The sequence below is a fragment of the Zootoca vivipara genome, chromosome 8 (genome assembly GCF_965207765.1).
Source record: "Zootoca vivipara chromosome 8, rZooViv2.hap1.1, whole genome shotgun sequence".
Lineage (NCBI taxonomy): Eukaryota > Metazoa > Chordata > Lepidosauria > Squamata > Lacertidae > Zootoca > Zootoca vivipara.
In genome coordinates this window covers 63718767-63736603 of record NC_142591.1, presented here as the reverse complement: position 1 = coordinate 63736603, position 17837 = coordinate 63718767, and the positions used below count along the sequence as shown (strand labels likewise).

At 44.6% G+C, this 17837-nt stretch overlaps 1 protein-coding gene across 7 annotated transcripts in view; it reads right to left on the bottom strand.

The window, feature by feature from the left end:
• Positions 1–17837, bottom strand: part of DPY19L4 (dpy-19 like 4) — a 57892-nt gene that overhangs the window by 19124 nt on the left and 20931 nt on the right. For 3 of the 7 annotated variants that reach the window (XR_015951545.1, XM_088675712.1, XM_088675714.1), the window contains exons 2-3: positions 2053–2160; positions 546–670 (exon numbers count right to left, since the gene is read on the bottom strand). Coding sequence is in view for 6 of the 7 variants with exons in the window: in XM_088675712.1 (XP_088531838.1) it covers positions 546–670; positions 2053–2160 (233 nt within the window). In the remaining variant the exon portion in view is untranslated. Of the gene's footprint in view, positions 1–545; positions 671–2052; positions 2161–8074; positions 8135–8353; positions 8594–17837 lie in introns of those variants that run through there. The other 4 variants (XM_088675715.1, XM_035125572.3, XM_088675716.1 and 1 more) reach the window with 3 other exon arrangements.

Genomic DNA, 17837 nt, shown 5'->3' with positions numbered 1-17837 from the left:
TCAACAAGATGTAAAAGCCAACAGTAAAGCACAGCAAAAGAACAAAAAACATCTCCTCCTTGCACAGAGGCTGTGAAAAATATTTCAATGGAAAAGACCTGGGGCAGCACAAAACCCCAGTTGCAGCTTCTGCCAATTGCAACAGCACACTTGTTCATCACAATAATAGGAATTAATCTGGAGTATCTATGAGCTATAAGGAGCTGCCTTTATGTTCTTTCAGAATGACAACCTAACTAGCTTGATACTGGTACTCCATCTGGTAGCAGCCCTTTTCCAGTAAAGAAAGGTGTCTGTACCCACCTGTCCCACAATCTTCTCCATTCTAGCAAGCGAGATGCTTTATCACACTTCAAGGACAGACCAGCCCAATAAAGGGTGCGGAGAAGGGGGGGGAGGGGACATGGCCTGGGGAAAGTTCTGAGGGCCAGACAGAAAGGCTGAGAGGGCTACATTCAGCCCATTGCTAGAGGCTCCTCTTCTCCGAATAAGGTAAAGATAGAACATTTTCCGTATTGTTTGTAATTATGACTCTATTTCCTTACCGGCCTGCCAGAGAACCAGAATTTGCGCTCATGGTATGTCGAAAGGTACATGGCATACATCATTCCACTTATGACTGCTGCAAGACAGCCAAAGAAAAGCTTTGCGAAACGTGGAATGAAGACATCTGTAAAGGAATGTTATGAACATCACATGAAGCCACCAGGAAGCTCTAGGTCTTGAGCACAAAGAACAAAGCTGAATGGTCCGCCTAATCCTGTATTCCTATATTCAGCTAGTTTCAGTGACCTGATCAAGAGTTTCCAACAACAACACAGAAGCTATAGGCCACAGTGTGGATAGTCCCATTATATACTTTAGTCATTATACAGTTCAATCCGGAATTTCCTGTTGCTGTTGTTCCTATCTAGCTTCCTGACTAGAGTGTCCTAGTCTAAGCCTTCCAATGCCATGACCTCCCCCTCTTTGGGGGATGAGGACTTGGAGGAAGAATTGAAGGAAGAACAGGGAACTGTTCACAGGGCGAGACACACTGGTTTCCTGTTCTCCAGAACTTCCAGCACAGGAGGAGTCCATTCTGCCAACATCTCTGTGGCCTGAGGAAGTCACGTCATCACCCTCCAACTCTGCGGACTCCAGTTTAGATGCTCCAGCAGAACTACTATTTCCACCACTCTGTAAGGTGCTGAAATGGGCACACGAACTTTAACCAGGAAAGCTTCTCTCACTGAAGACAGAGCTTGCCACCCAGACTGAGCTGCAGCATTATTTAAGGGGAAACTGCAGTTCTTGGAGTTCTTGAGGGAAAAGCATAAACTGAATCTGTTTCCAGCTACTGTACATTTCTCATGTAGATGGCCCACTAGCAGTACCGCTGTAGGCAAAGGAAGCGATGCACGGACGTGACTGCTTTTCAGAAGAGGAACACCAGCATGAACCGCAGTCTCAACTGCTAAGACAGCCTAGCCTTTTGTCTGGCAGCCGTTCCATGGAGGAGGAACGGTGGATCACTCCATTCCTCATCCAACATCCCACTAGCTTTCCATACTAGCCACAGAGGAAGGGAAGTCTCACCTACCACAACCAGCAAAGAAATTCAGCAGCCTGGCAGAGAAGAGACAAAATGGTCCACCCTTCCAGTAACTGACTGCTATCCCAAAACTAGCAGTCAATTACTGAAAATCAAATATCATTTACTAGTTTAAGAGGTTAGATAATATGTGTTTTTCCTGATGGTCTTAAAGAAGAGGGCTTCTCTCTTCCACAGCCAGCACAGAAATGCAGACTCCTAGTTTTGTAGTTGGCTAGTATTTTATCCTTTTACAGGCTAGTGAAACTTTTGCATGTTGATTTACAAGGCTGCACTATTACATAGTGTGCTGCAGCCACAAGTCCCCCCCCCAAAAAAATGTAAAGATTTTCACGTGGTCCAACAGAAGAATTGCAAAGTGAATTTGCAACACAGAGAAAAAAATCTTAACCCATATACATGATTTTACAATGAAGGAACTGGAGTGCCACGTTAAAAAAGGGGGGGGCACAACTTACATCTTGAAGATTTTTTTGACTTTTTCGTTTCCTCATCGTTTTCTTCAGGAGCTTTTCCTTCAGCTTCTGTGCTGTTTGGCTTCTTTCTCTGCTTCAGATCTTCAGCTCCTGACAACAGAGCCTGAAGTTATTATTGGGCTGCAATCCTACAAATACACATTCTCTCTCTAATCTGGGAGCGAGTCCCATGGAACTCAGTGGGACTTATTCCAAACAGGATTGTGTTTCATTCAGTTTTCTAATTAGGTGTGGTGCCCATGTATTAGCATAATGCTGAACAACGGCAAGCATCAGCCCCAGTAAACTGTCTGCACCCAGGGTATTCAAAGGACAGCCTTCCTACATAAGGAGCCAGCCCACCCACTGTCATAGTCAGAGGCCCTGCTTTGCATCTCACTGACATCAACAGCAGGCTGGCTGGCATTTTCATTTTTAGTGCCCATGTTGTGGAACTCACTAACCTGGGAGGTCCAAGTGGACCCCTTTCCATGGCACTGAAGAGCACCGAGGAACAACCCCGTTAGTAAACAAATTGTAAAATAACAAATAATAGGTATCATAAGGCAAGTGCAGAGTGAGGGCACTTGCAGGCAGATGTTTTAATCCTTCTCCCGCTGTGCCAATTCTCCCCTGCCAATTACTATCACTATCTTGGCTGATTTTAAACTGTTTTTAATTCATCCAGATTCCAAGGCCAGAAATAAGTACATGGGGAGGGAAAGAGACGGGGGGGGGGGCAGAATTGGCAGAGAGTCTTCAGACACAAGGCTTCTGACCACTGACACTCCTACAAACTCGCACCAACACATTCACAAGAAAAAGTATTTTAAAATAACTGGGTATTTTTTTGGGGGGGAAACCCCTAAATTGGGGGAAATTCCCCAAAAGGGCCCAACGAGGACTGAACATGCTGAGTAGGCACTGACTGTTGTTGAGGAGGGGGGGCTGAAAATCAAGGCAGGGGGAATGGAATGGCAGAACCCTGAACAGCTCCACACTACAACATTTTCTTACAGATTCTACTTGTGGTCTCCTATGAGAAGGCCTCCTGCAAATATCTGTGTGCCAGAGGGAGACTTTTAGCTAAGTAGAGATCATTATTCCAGACTGCATCTGTACTGGAACACTTTTAAACTATTTTTATATGTGAAGCTGTTTTTTAATCATTTTTACATTTTTCTGGTTTCACCATTGTATCTATTTTCTTTGTTTTTATTGTTGTAAACTGCCTTGGGACCTTGTGGTAAAGGGCAGGTAAGTAATCTATTTTAAAAAAGATACAGCTTTGAACACTACAGTTGTATACCACTGGTTATTTTACCGCACACAGACAAGACTATGCAAATTAACATTTTTTCACATAGTTGAGGTTTAAAACCTTCTTTATAACAGGAAGTTCTAAATAAAAAGCATTAAAACACCCACACTGTAACACAGAGAAAGTCAGCTAAATGACGTACATGTTGATTTTACAGAAGCTGAACTGTGACCAAAACACACAAGCAAACTGCTTCTGTTTAGTTTCCTGCTGCTTTAAAAACAAGGAAAACATTGTTTTCACTCCTGAATACCTTTTACCAAGGTGAAATGGAAAGTTGAGCAAGGTTAAGTGCTAAAAATAGATCTACTGTACGATTCTGACGCATAATTAGGATGGTTAGCATTTCAAAGGACCCCCATTATGGGGACAAGGGAGGGGACTAGAAGCTATTAACCACAAGCTACAATACCTAAATGGGATCTCCACATCTCCAGGGGTGAAACACTTCTGAATACCAGATCCTTGGAAAAACAAGGGCTTCCAAGAGGCACCTGGCTATTCATTGCTGCAACCAGGATACAAGGCCCCATCTGCGCTATACATTTAAAGCAGTATCATACTAATTTAAACAATCATGGCTTCCCCCAAAGAATCCTGGGAAAAGTAATTTCTTAAGGGTGCTTCGAGTTCTTAGGACATCCCTATTCCCATCACAGAGCTAAGATTCCCAAAGCGGTTTAACAATCAACCGCAGGGAACTCTGGGAAAAGTTAGCTCTCTAAGGGGAACAATGGTTTCCCAAGGTTTCTCAGCACCCTTTAAAAAAACTACAGTTCCCAGGATTCTTTGGGGGAAGCACTGACTGTTTAAAGCGGTATGATACTGCTTTACATGTATGGACGGGGCCACAAGACTCTGTGGGTCTTGGCCAAATTCAGCAGGACTCTTCATGCGTTCTTATGAAACAAGTTTGTCAGGCTCAGGAAGCCCAATAAATGTTACAAACCTCTTGCCACAGAGAAGATAAAAATCTCACTCATCTGCAATCACTAAGAACAATCTAGATAGTCAACACTGTAGTCCCTTATCTAGAATTTTGGAGATTTTCAGAGATACAAATGACATTCTGAATTCTGAGCTGGTCTGTCCAGATGTTTAGGATATCTAAAATACTATATAGTGATCTTTGAAGGTAAACACATTCACAAGACCAAACAAACCTGATATGAGCAGCACTATGTTGTGCAACAAAGCCAAGAATGTTATGATGTGATACGGTCCTATCTAAAGCAAAATGTTATGTTTCCTTTCAAAAATAAGTATCTGTAAAGGAGATAAGGAGATTGTCCAAGGGTGCAAAAACAACAGTTGCTTAAGGTCACTGTCCCGCCCCACTTCTGTTAATCCTTTTCCAGGTTGGGGAGTGAGCAGAGTGGGTGAGTAACAGAAATGGGAGGTGGAAGAGGGCAGGTGGTTTGTGACTGCAGGTGTGTATGATGGTGGATGCATGCACTGGGGAACAGGGCACATTAAACAAATTGCAAAATGAGATACAAGCAATTTTGTTGTTGTTTAGTCGTTTAGTCGTGTCCGACTCTTTGTGACCCCATGGACCATAGCACGCCAGGCACTCCTGTCTTGCACTGCCTCCCGCAGTTTGGTCACACTCATGTTCGTAGCTTCGAGAACACTGTCCAACCATCTTGTCCTCTGTCATCCCCTTCTCCCAGTGCCCTCAATCTTTCCCAACATCAGGGTCTTTTCCAAGGATTCTTCTCTTCTCATGAGGTGGCCAAAGTATTGGAGCCTCAGCTTCAAGATCTGTCCTTCCAGGGAGCACTCGGGGCTGATTTCCTTAAGAATGGATAGGTTTGATCTTCTAGCAGTCCATGGGACTCTCAAGAGTCTCCTTCAGCACCATAATTCAAAAGCATCAATTCTTCGGCGATCAGCCTTCTTGATGGTCCAGCTCTCACTTCCATACATCACTACTGGGAAAACCATAGCTTTAACTATACGGACCTTTGTCGGCAAGGTGATGTCTCTGCTTTTTAAGATGCTGTCTAGGTTTGTCATTGCTTTTCTCCCAAGAAGCAGGCGTCTTTTAATTTCGTGACTGCTGTCACCATCTGCAGTGATCAAGGAGCCCAAGAAAGTAAAATCTCTCACTGCCTCCATTTCTTCCCCTTCTATTTGCCAGGAGGTGATGGGACCAGTGGCCATGATCTTGGTTTTTTTGTCAATGTCAATATGTCAATGAAAAAGACGCCAGCTTGCAACAATGGCAATAATAAATAAAAGTTTCTCTAGGTGCCAATTGCTCAACTACCTTAAAACAAGCATGATATAACCAAGCCAGTGTTTCAAGGATAACAGTGTTAGGGTAACAGGCAGCCCACTAGGTAGTATTTTTTTTCTTTAATGCAAACAGATTTGGAGGATGCTTGCAAAGTGCGTGCATAGACTTTACCTGTTCAGGTAGTAGTTTAGCACATGTACTACATCTAAGTTTTTTATATTGCAAAGACCACTGTTGCATTTGAGCCACATGGAAAACTCTCATTATCTATACATATGTTGAACCTTTTACCCAGAAGTATGTTCCACGAAATTATTATAACTTTAAGACAGTATGCTTCAAAGAATGAAAAAAAAACCCTTAATAATATTACGTTTAGGCCATGTAAAGGTAAAGGGACCCCTGACCATTAGGTCCAGTCGTGACCGACTCTGGGGTTGCGGCGCTCATCTCGCTCTATTGGCCGAGGGAGCCGACGTACAGCTCCCAGGTCATGTGGCCAGCATGACTAAGCAGCTTCTGGCGAACCAGAGCAGCACACGGAAATGCCGTTTACCTTCCCGCCGTTTACCTTACCTATTTGTCTACTTGCACTTTGACGTGCTTTCGAACTGCTAGGTTAGCAGAAGCAGGGACCGAGCAATGGGAGCATCGCGGGGATTCGAACCGCCGACCTTCTGATCGGCAAGCCCTAGGCTCTGTGGTTTAACCTACAGTGCCACCCGCATCCCGTCTTAGGTCATGTAGCTTGGACCAAATTCTGCTAATCTAACTGAAGGAAATGGGAAAGAAAGATAACAGTAAGCCAAATACAAAAATCTGGTGGTGTGTTAAATTAAAGTTTCTGTTTTTACATTAGTTTATAGAATTGTCCTTATAGATATGAGTGTGGTTAAATATTGTAGGATTATTTGGGGCACATATTTTGAGGTTGGGATGTCACATGATACTTAAGACATACACATGCACTTTAGTAACTCCCAAGCTGGGGTACTACAATGCACTCTACATTGATCTGTCATTGAAAACTGTTCAGAAACTTCAGTTAATTCAAAATGTGGTAGCCCATTCATTCAGCCATTGAGAGCACAGTACAACCATGCTAGGAGATCTGGCACTGGCTCCCAATTGGCTTCCTGACACAATGTAAAGCACCAAAGCACTAGTTTCAACCTTTAAACCAGAGGAACCGATTTCAGTCCAAGGCCCACTTTCCCCTCTGGGTATAAATTTGACCTTTGTAAGGTAGGCTAGTTTCCACATATGCTCACACACCCCTCTCTATCCCCCACACAGGCAAGCAAGAAACATTATCAGAGTTTCAGGAAGAAACAAAATAAAAATTAAAAAATCCTTCCAGTTGCACCTTAGAGACCAAGTAAGTTTGTTATTGGAATGAGCTTTCATGTGCATGCACACTTCTTCAGATACACTGAAACAGAAGTCACCAAACCCTTATAAGGTGCTACTGGAAGGATTTTTTTAATTTTGTTTTGACTACGGCAGACCAACACGGCTACCTGCCTGTATCTTTAAGGAAGGTGCAAAGCAGGGCTGGCTAACAGTGTGGCCAGGGTGGGTGTGCAGCCTGCAGGGAGTCCTGAGGGGCAGGCATGAAGGCCATTTCAGTCCCAGGCCAGAGATTTTTCTAACCCCACTTTAAGCTTAACTCAAAACAGCCTTGGTCCAAGGGAGTTCTGGGAGAGCTCAGAGTCCTATCTTTGCCAGAAGCTAAAGAGCAGGACTTCACTTTCATCAATAGATCTGGCAGGCCATCTTGCTTCTGTTTCACAAGGTTAGCGCAACAATATTTTTGTTGCAACAACCGTTGGAGATGGAAAGGCAAGATCTTGCTGAGCTGACGTATGTCTCTCTTTCTTTCTTTCTTTCTTTCTTAAAAACAAGAACCAGATAAAGGCTGTTCTGCCAGATAGAGGCTGTTCTATTTTTGTTCTGCTCCTTCAAATGTCTATACCTGCCAACTTTGGTACAAGATATGCTGTTTATTTGTGCTTTTAATACAATCTTGCTTAAACCTTGTTTCATCGGAAGCCACCCTGAGGGTGCCATCAAATCATACCCGGCGGCTTACTTTTCAAAACTTTAAAAAGGCACGGAAGACAGAAGCAAACAAGTATGAAAGCCCATTAAAACAAACATGGGTTATACCTCCTCACACAGAAAGCTCTTTCATGTAGGAAGATGCACAAGAACCCTATATAACGCAGAGAGCATCAAAACCATCACACACCCGTTGGGCGCCTGCAGATTTTACTTGTCCCCCAAGTGCTTCCTGTGCAAAAAACTCCTTAACAGGCAAAGCACATTCCTTGAAAAAACCAACCGCTTACTTTTGTCACCTGCATTTCGAAAAGCCTGGTTTCACCTGTGTCAGAATTGTTTGCAGAAACTGAGAAGCCAAAAGAGAGAGGGAGGGGAAAAAAACCCACATACACACTCACTTGTACAGGGACGAGGAGGAGCTAAATGCCCACCTGGTCGTCCTCGCGTTCCTAACTCCGTCCCCACGACCCCTTTGGCTTCCCAGTGCCCACATTCCTTCTTGCATTTCAGTGAGCCCGACACACACACACACGCCCCACATCCACGCCCCTCCTAATCTAAACCCGCAGCGCCTTCCTCCAGCCCGGCCGCGAAGCCCTGCAGCCCCCGGGCGAGAGGGGTGAGGGGGGGGGCTGGGAAGGAGAAAGGGAAGCGCGCGGCACGTCCCAAGCGCCCACCTTCCTTCTCCATCTCCAGCCGCTGCCGCGAATGACCCCCCCGGAGGTGTGGAGCTGGCCTCTCCGGAGCTCAGGGGCCGGCCGGGGTCTCTCGTTCCTTCTTCCCCCCCGCGCCCGGCCGCACTCGAGCCCCACACGCCCCGCTCCGGCTGCAGACGAGGCGGCCTCTCGCTTCCCGTCAGCGTCCCTCTCGCCCAGCCAGCATCTCTCTCTTTTTCTCCTTCAAGGCGGAAGCGGAACGTCCTGCTCGGGGATCGAGGGAGCAGGAGGCGCGTATTTCGGGCGCGCACCGAGGCAGAGAAGCGTCTTCGCGCACGACTTCCGCCCTGGTGCCAGCCTCGGCTGCAAAGCGCGGAACAAAGGCTTCCCAGCCTCTCTTTTGCTCTGTATTCCTTATGATGGTGATGCAAGTTCATCCGCACGCACAATTGCAGGCTAGGAAGCGAATTCTCCACTGTGTAGGATGAGATTTGTTCCTGTCTCCTGTTATTACAATTTAAGCCTCAGGACTAAACCTATGCTCACATCATTGTTATTTTTTTAAGGAACATACTTGCATTTAGTCTTTCACATTCCTAACCTCCACCTAAGACAGTTCATCTGAGTCACCCCATTTTACATCAAGCCCGTAAAGTAGATTAGGCTATAAAAGTTGTTGATTGGCCCAGGATCACTCAATGAGCATCAGTAGTGAGCAGGGATTCAAACTTGTAGTCCCAATTCACAGGACTCTTTTAACTATACTGTATATGACACTTTGTGAACTGCCTAGTTAGTCTAAAAAGGGAAGTTGTCTGTAGGTTCAAAAGACAGCAACCAAAATGATCAAGGGAAAGTTGCAACATTTGATGCTTTTCACTATGTGGGAAAGTGAGTAAGGAGGTATACATCATGGCATTGTATAAGATACTATGCATGGTTTGGAGAAAGTTCATAGAAGTTTCTCTCATAATTTAATTATGTATTCCACTTTTCTAACAACAATGTTGAGTTTGCAGCAGCTCCCATTAACCACAGCAGTACAATGGCTAACACATTTGCAAAGCTAAGCAAGGTCTGGTATGGTTTCAATGTGGATGGGGAACTGTGTGTTGAGATTCCCACATATTTTGTTGTGTTAATGTTGGTGTTTATGCTTTTAAAGTTATTGTACACTGCCTGCAGATTTAATGTGAAAAGCAGCACAGAACTGTTATAGTAAATAATTGCATACATTTTACCTCTCAAAGCTAATGTATACAGATCACACACCCTCCATTTAAATGCCAACTATGTTAATCTTTGGCACTGCAGCAGCTGAAGCAAAAGCAAAAAAGGAGTGCTATGGCACCTTTAAAACTAACAAATGTACCATGGCATAAAAGTCCACTTTGTAAGATGCATGAGGAGGGGGAAATTATTTAAAAGGGAGGCGGGAAGGCTTAGCAGTGCAAAGGAGCTATTGCTTAGCAGACAAGAGCCAGGAAAGGGGCTAAAAGATTCTATTGGAGTTGGTGTGTGACCCACTCTCCCAACAGGTAATGAATGAATTGGCAAAGAGCGATCATTAGTGTACATGAATGACTAACAAGGGACAATAACCTTCTATGGTGAGCTAGTCACTCCCAGTCTCTATTCAACCCAACTTTGATAGTGTCAGATTTGCATATGAATTCCATTGCTCAGCAGTCTCACTCAGTAGAGTAATGCTCCGAAAACAATGGGGAATCATTTCAATCTCTTTGGGCATTCAGTGGCAGGCTTGAAAGTGGCCATACTTCAGCAGCAAAATGTTTCAAAGGGGGAACCCCAGCTTGAAGCCACTGAATCAGAATTCATATGCAGATTTGGCACTATCAGACTTGGAATAGAGTGCTAACTTACCACAGAAAAATAAAAAAAATTCCTTCAGTAGCACACTTCTTCATGCACACGAAAGCTCATACCAAAATAAAAACTTAGTTGGTCTTTAAGGTGCTACTGAAGGAATTTTTTTTATTTTACTTCGATCCAGACCAACACGGCTACCTACCTGTTACCACAGAAAGCAACTGCTGCTAGTTAGATCTTCATTTGTGGTTTATATCTTGCTTTGCTAGTCTAGAGCTGGTCACCCCCACCCTGATGGATTCCTTTACCCTTTTTTTTCACCCGATCTTGTTTCTGTTTGGCTCTGTATAGACCTTTCCCCCTTGCTCTGTTTGTCTGCTGCACATCTGAAAAAGTGGACTCTGGCTCACAAACACTTCTGCCATTATCAGTATCTTAATCTTCAGGACTCCTTGTCGTTTTACTGGGAAACATATTTTTTATTTTTCCTTCAGACACATTTAAAGCACATTCCCCGCCCTCCAAAGAATCATGGGAACAGTATCTTACCCCACGCAGAGCTACAGTCCCCAACACTCTTAACAAGCTAGTTCGCAGGATTTTTTGGATGGGGGATTTGCTTTCAGTGTGATTTCAATGTATGAAGTGTATGCAGCCACACAACTTACGATACACTGAGTCAGACCATTAGTCCCTCTAGCTCACGGTTTCCCAAATTTGGGTTTCCAGCTGGTCTTGGACTACAAGCAGTGGTCAGGGATGATGGGAACAGTAGTCCAAAAATAGCTGGACACCCAACTTTGGGAAACCCTGCTCTAGCTCAGTATTGACAGGAGTGACTCCTAAGAGTTTTAGGTAGGGTCCTCTCCCAGCCCTACCTGGAGATGCTGGGGGTTGAACCTGAGGAAAGAAAGCTGACTCTGCCTGCTTCAGAATGCACAATGTAAGCATTTGTAAATGTGTTTCTAATTCTTATTACAATGCCTTTCCATTTAAGCAGATTTCTTAGTTCAAATCAGAGGAACCACCCCATGTAATTATTCATCATACAATCGTAGCTAACCCATTGCTTCCGTATCTATAAGGCCAAGTATTTATTGCTAGTGAACAAAGGGCTTTCCCTTTATTTATTTTTTAACTTGTTATCCCATATTCCCTCGAGTTCAGAATTGCATGCAAGTCTTTCCTACTGCCTCCTACTTTATCCAGGCTGACAACAGCTCTGTGAGGTAGGCTTTCAGATATCTGAAAGGCTGTCACATGGAAGATGAAGCAAACCTGTTTTCTCCTGCTCCAGAGGGCAGGACTCGAACCAATGGATCCAAATTACAAAAAAGGGGATTCAGACTAAACAGTAAGGAGAACTTTCTGACAGTAAGAGCTGTTTGACAGTGAAACCAACTCCCTTGGAAAGTGGTGGACTCTTATTCATTGGAGGTTGGATGACCATCTGTCAGGGATGCTTTGGCTGTGGTTCCTGCATTGCACAGGGCTGGACTATATGACCCTTGGGGTCCCTTCCAACTCTACAATTCTCTGATGCTCTGAAATAATGATTGATGAAAGATGATCAGGTAACAGGATCAGGAAAGTATTGTTGCTTTTGAGTAGCTCACCTGGTTAGAGCATGGTGCTGCTGATAATGCCAAGGTCACAGGCTTGATCCCCATAAAGGACAGCTGCATATTCCTGCATTGCAGGGGGTGAGACTAGATGATCCTCAATGGTCCCTTCCAATTCTGATTTTATGATTCTGCCTTTGGGCTTTCCATAAGCATCTGGCTGGCTCTGTAAGATCAGGATGCTGGACTGAGATGGGTATTTGTTAAGGGATCCACCAGGGTTCTTCTTAAACTTCATGGATGAGTAGGGCTTATGAACCATCTTCTCACCCTCCCCGCCCAGTCCAAAACTCCACTAGTAGTTGTACATGCCCAAAGCACAAATCCCATTGTGATGATGTTGGGGAAGAGTTCCTGCTTGTCCTGTATTGGTAACATTGTTATCATTAATATGGGGCATACCAATGCAAACACATCAAATGAGAAAACACACTTCTTTGCTGCATCATTGTGATCTTGAGCATATCCAAGGAAGGGCATTTAAACCTTTCTAAGAATCCTAACCCTCCCCTTCTTAAATCTGAAATAAATTATCCTCAGGAAGATGTTGCTGCAGTTACTGTTTATGGCATTTCATTTCATGTATAACTTTGTTTAGTCTCCTATTTAAATGAGAGAAAGTAACATCTTGGGAGGCATGGGGCTTTAAGTGCTTCCACATGATTCAGGCTGCAATCCCATTCACACTTAAAGTAAAGGGACCCCTGACCATTAGGTCCAGTCGCGGATGACTCTGGGGTTGTGCGGTCATCTCGTTTACTTACAAGGGGGTAAATCCAAGGGAAGTTGGTGCAGTTTTGCCTTGGAGTAAATGGGAAGAGCAACCGCTTTGCATGTGGAAGGTTGCGGGTCCAATTCGCAGCATCACCAGGTGGGGCTGGAAAAAACTCCTGCCTGAAAGCCTGGAGAGCTGCTGCCAATCAGTGTAGACAATACTGAGCTAAATAGACCAATGGTCTGACTCAGTAGAAAGCAGTTTCCTATGTTTCAAATATCTACATACTGTACTAACTACATTGTCCAAACTTGAGAATGTTGTTTTGATTCATTTGGACCTTGGCTGTTTATTTAAAACTTGTTTTTGTTTTATGCCTAGTAACCTACGGACCATTTTCCCGCACCCTCATTTAATTATTACTGCAAAACACTATGTGTATGGCTATATCCAGTAAAGTTGGCCAAGAATATTCAAGCACGAATACATATTTATGCATAAGTACATGCATGATATAAAATAATATAGGTTTGCTGTCATTATGACAAAAAAAAATGATGTGGCTTTTGTTGATTATTTCATAGAGACGCTCCAAAATGCCAAAGGCTGCAAGAAACCCTTGTGCCTCTAGAGGGCATGGTTGCTGCTCTTCCCTTCTTCCCACCTTTGTATTCAAAATATCACAGTAGAAAGCAGAATGTGGGAAAGCAGGAGGCAGGTTACCATTCCTGCGTCCATAGCACCCAGCTGATTCCTACTAACACACATAGTAGCTCTGTCTCTCTATATCTGTCTCTCTCCCTCTTTATTAACAGAAGCAGGGATGGGGAACCTTTTTCTCAGCTCAAGGGCTGCATTTCCTTGAGGGCAAGATTCCTGGAGCTGCATGCCAGTGGTGGGCAGGGCTAGAGCTGGCCCACCTATGAGGTAGGGTAAAGCACCTGCCTCAGGTAGCAGAAGTGCAAGAGGTCCCACTGCTTCCACCGCCAGAAAAACATGTTCCGGTGTGCAACGTAGAGCCACTCGTTTCCTCCATCCTCGAATGGAGACGCCGAGCGGCAATGCTTTGTGGAACACTCTGGCTCTCGCCAAGTTTGGTGGCAGCCAGGAGATTCCAGATGCAGAAGTGGGGGAGCACAGGAGGTGGGGGCATGAAGTGACAATTCCCATTTTGCCTCAGGTGGCAAAATGGGACAGGCAACTCGTGGGTGCAGCCAGAGGCAAATGTGGGTTGGCCGGTGTCCATAGGCTCCGGCTCCTAGGGGCCAAGGCAGCTTTGGGCCCTCCAATGTTCTTTTGGATAGCAATACCCATCAACTTTTTTGGGGGAGGGGCTCGCTGAGCCAGTTCAGAAGTAGTTCTATGGGGAAAGGACACAGCTTTGTTCAGGGATTCAAGGAGGTTATGTGACAAGAACAACATGGTGGATTAGGGGGCAGATCTGGATGGCTACTCAAGCAAGAGCAGGGAGCTGCTGAACTGACCCTGTAGTCATCAAAGCCTGTCAGCTTCCAGAGCATCTCTTAGTACTGATATGTGACTTCTCCCCATCCCTCGTCCTCCAAAAACAATCCTATGCAGAATGCAGTGACTTCATCTATTAAGGGTGGAGTCGACGGAGGAGAAAAGGCTTTTCCTAGCTGACCATGCACCTTTTAAATGTCAAGAGTAAAAGGACAGAAGTTGCTCCTTTATTGCTTGTTGTCAACTACCCCCAGCTCCTATTAAAATGAGGGAACATGGTAACCCATATACTGCAGAGCAAAACCGCCTAATTGTTCAGAACAGCAGGCCACATCCTGAAGCCTTTACAGCAGCCATCCCCAAACTCAGCCCTCCAGTTGTTTTAATCAGGGATGATGGGAATTGTAGTCCCAAAACAGCTGGAGGGCCAAGTTTGGGGATGCCTGCTTTACAGCATTGGGAGGCAGATTTCAGCTTACTTTGGTTTTTTACTTCCACCAACCAAAACGAGATGCGAAAAAGTGGATCGGGGCAGCCAGGTGGACATACATTTATGGTCAAGGAACAGGACACCTTTGTACAATCCACTCATGCCCCCCCCCAACTCCTGCTTTTTCTATTATGGCAACCTAATGAAGTATTTTGGTGGTTAGACAATCTTGGCATCTACTGCAACTTCCCCAAGGTCTGTCAGGAGATACTGCACACCCTACTTTATCAGAATGGGGGGGGGGAATCCACCTGGTGCAGATAGGTTAATTGATGTTAGGAGGTCTGTTGGTGTTTGCTGGAAGCTCTTCTCTGGGTGGGAAAGCACTGTAGCTCTGTGGTAGAACATCTGCCTTGCGTGGTCCCAGGTTCAATTCCTGGTGTCTCCAGGTAGGGCTGGGGAAAGCTCTTCCCTGAAACTCTAGGGAGTCACTGCCTGTCAATGTAGACAGTGCTGAGCTGGATGGATTCAGCATAAGGCAGATTCTGATGTTCAAGTTCCCTACTTTGACAAAAGCTGGACAACATAACTCCTTGACTTCCAGCACTCTGCAGAGAGGCAAAGCAGCGCTATTCTATTGCCTCTGCTGAGAGACTAGCTACCCCTTAACTGTCACTTGGTGGCAGCCTTTCCCATCAGGCAACCTGAATGGGTTCAGTCCCAGTTGGTCTTTATACGGTGTGACACATTAGAAGAGAAGTGGTGCATGATCTTGCTTCTTTTGTTCTCCCTCCTCATCCTTTTTTCCTTATGTGTCATGTTTCCTTAGGTTGTAAGTCCGAGGGCAGAACTCTTACTACTTACTTCTAAGCCTCTCTGGAGCCTCTCTGGAGCGGGCCAAAATGCTTTAAATAAATAAACCTGAATGTTCTGGTTCAAAGCACACCATATGACCAAGCCCTGATATTTTGGGGGAAGGGGGAAAGAGGAGCTTCTGTGTCAGAAAGAAAACTAGGCCAGATTCAGCCAACAGTTTTTAATATAGTCATCAAGAGAGTGACATGTTTGTGTGCTTGCCGACCCATTCATTCCAAGTATGAGGTGAGAGAGAATGTCAGTCTAAGAAAAGTATTGAAAGCTAAAGTTCCACAGGATGTGGTGTAGGCCTCACCACATTGAAGAAAGCAAATTTAAAAGAAATAGGCAATATGTGGTGGATAAAAGTCAGACATAAAATGGTCAGGCACACAGGATACAAACATTTTAAGTAGGTGGATTACAAATTCCCACATAAAATTTTATGTATAGCCAGCCACTCACCGATCCTTTAAAAAATGTAAATTCATGGGAGCACCTAATGTCTCAGCATTGGTGACACCAACTTGGTATGGATCTTGTCAGCCCATTTGTGTGGGAAACCACTGCAAGCATACGTGCCGAGTTCTGCCCAACATGGGGGGCTCGTTGCATGAGCGTGATGTCACACTGTGACACACACATGATGTCACATGCATCAGGAGGAGGCTGCAAAGCCTGGAGGGGCCCTCTGCCACTGCATGGAGGCCGGATGATGCCCTCCGCCACCTCAGTCCTGTCCCCACATACTTTGGGGGCACCTATAACATTAGAAAGGGCCATGAGTCAGCTGCTGTTTTCAAATAATCCTATAGGATGTAGACACCCAGTTTTCAGGCAGCTTACGAAATCTTGTGTAATTTCTGAGAAGCAAAAGTAGGTTAATAAATCAAGGTGTGGCTTTGGGAACACTAGGCAGGAAATACATACTATTTCCACACTTTCTGAATCACGGTCAACATGGCACCTGAGATCAGCTTACATTTGATGTTGTTGTTGTTGTTGTTGTTGTTGTTGTTGCTGTTGTTGTTACCCTTACAAGATCCTCAAGTTAAGTGATATTAGGAGAGAACTGGGAAAGCAAGAAAGTGGGTGAAATGACGGGTACAAATGTCTGCCCTTTGTAAATATTATGAGAATTGGGTTGCAATGATGCAAAGCCGCCCTGTTGCATAAAAGCTTTCTCCTGGGAAATTTCCGGCCGTAGGTGCATTCTTTGCCTATCGTGTGTAAACTTGCCAGAGAGATGATTCACAATATTTTGCTTCCTGCTTCTCATGCCATAAATGGATTGTTGCTACCTACAATTGTTCTCAGCTTTGACAGCAATTCCCGTAATTATTAACAGAAGAGAGCAAGTGGATGTATGACACAGAACCTGACAGTTGAATAAGAGTCAGGAAAGCTTCTGAAGTCTAATCTGCACCACAAATTAGGGCACTTCTGTTTTAAATCTCACCTTTACTATGAACTCAGTAGGAGTGCAAGCCTATGCACACTTATGCAGAAGTAAGTCCTATTGAATAGAGACTCACTTCTGAGTAAACATGCAGAGGATTCTGCTGTAGTCATTTGGACCTGATGACCTCCAAAATCCCTTCTAATTACCCGGTATATAGTTCTAGGTTTCCCTTGGCAAGCCTCCACAATATGGGGATAACATCCTCTTCTCATATACAGCATAATCAGAAAATGATACACTACTATCAATAAGGAGTCCAAAAATAAATAAATTAAAAGCCATTATGAAGAACATACAAACACTATGTTGTTGGCATCTGTCTGTCTCTGGAGACAATGGAAGAGTGAGCCTCAAGGAGTAAAGTCAAACCATTGGACAGTTACAGTTTCTGCTGCGGCTGTAGAGACCAACACGAGAGAGACATGTTTTATTGCAGGGGGGGGGCAGATGAAGGTTGCTGCTACAGGTGTACCGTGACATTTCTTCTCTCTGCACTGCTCCTAGTGGTCATTCCTCCTCTGCTCACAGCTGTGGATATACGACCTGCCTGTAAAAGCTAAGTATTACTATTAAAACTGCTACCATAGGTGCCAACAAATGGTTGTTCAACATCAAACGTATGATGCAATGTGTTTCTTTTTTATCAATCATCCATTCACAAACTGACACCTTTTTCATAACGGTGAGCTGGAAGCACTCAGCCTATTCCTCTGGTCTGACTCATCATCACCACACAAAGAGATTCTGTTTGGGATCTGAGAGCTTTGAGCAGCAATGTGAGAAGTGAAAACTAGTGGTGGCAGAGGGCATGGTTCACTGGTGGGATCCACCTGCTCCTTCTGCATAGTGATCAAGGGACGAGAAAAACACCAGGGGAGGAAGAAGGTGGCTAATTCTGCACCATGCAAACATGCAGTTGCTGACTGGCTAGCAGGTCCTCATGTGGACACTGATGTCAGCACTGGATGTAGACAGTCAGCAACCATACACCTGACTGGTGTGGACCAAGCCTTCACCTCCTAAACAACAAGCAAAACTGAGCCATCTATGCATAAATGAACAGAGATAACAGGTAGCATCCAACTAATGCATCCCATCAGTGCAAGGATTTATGCTTGCACAACGGA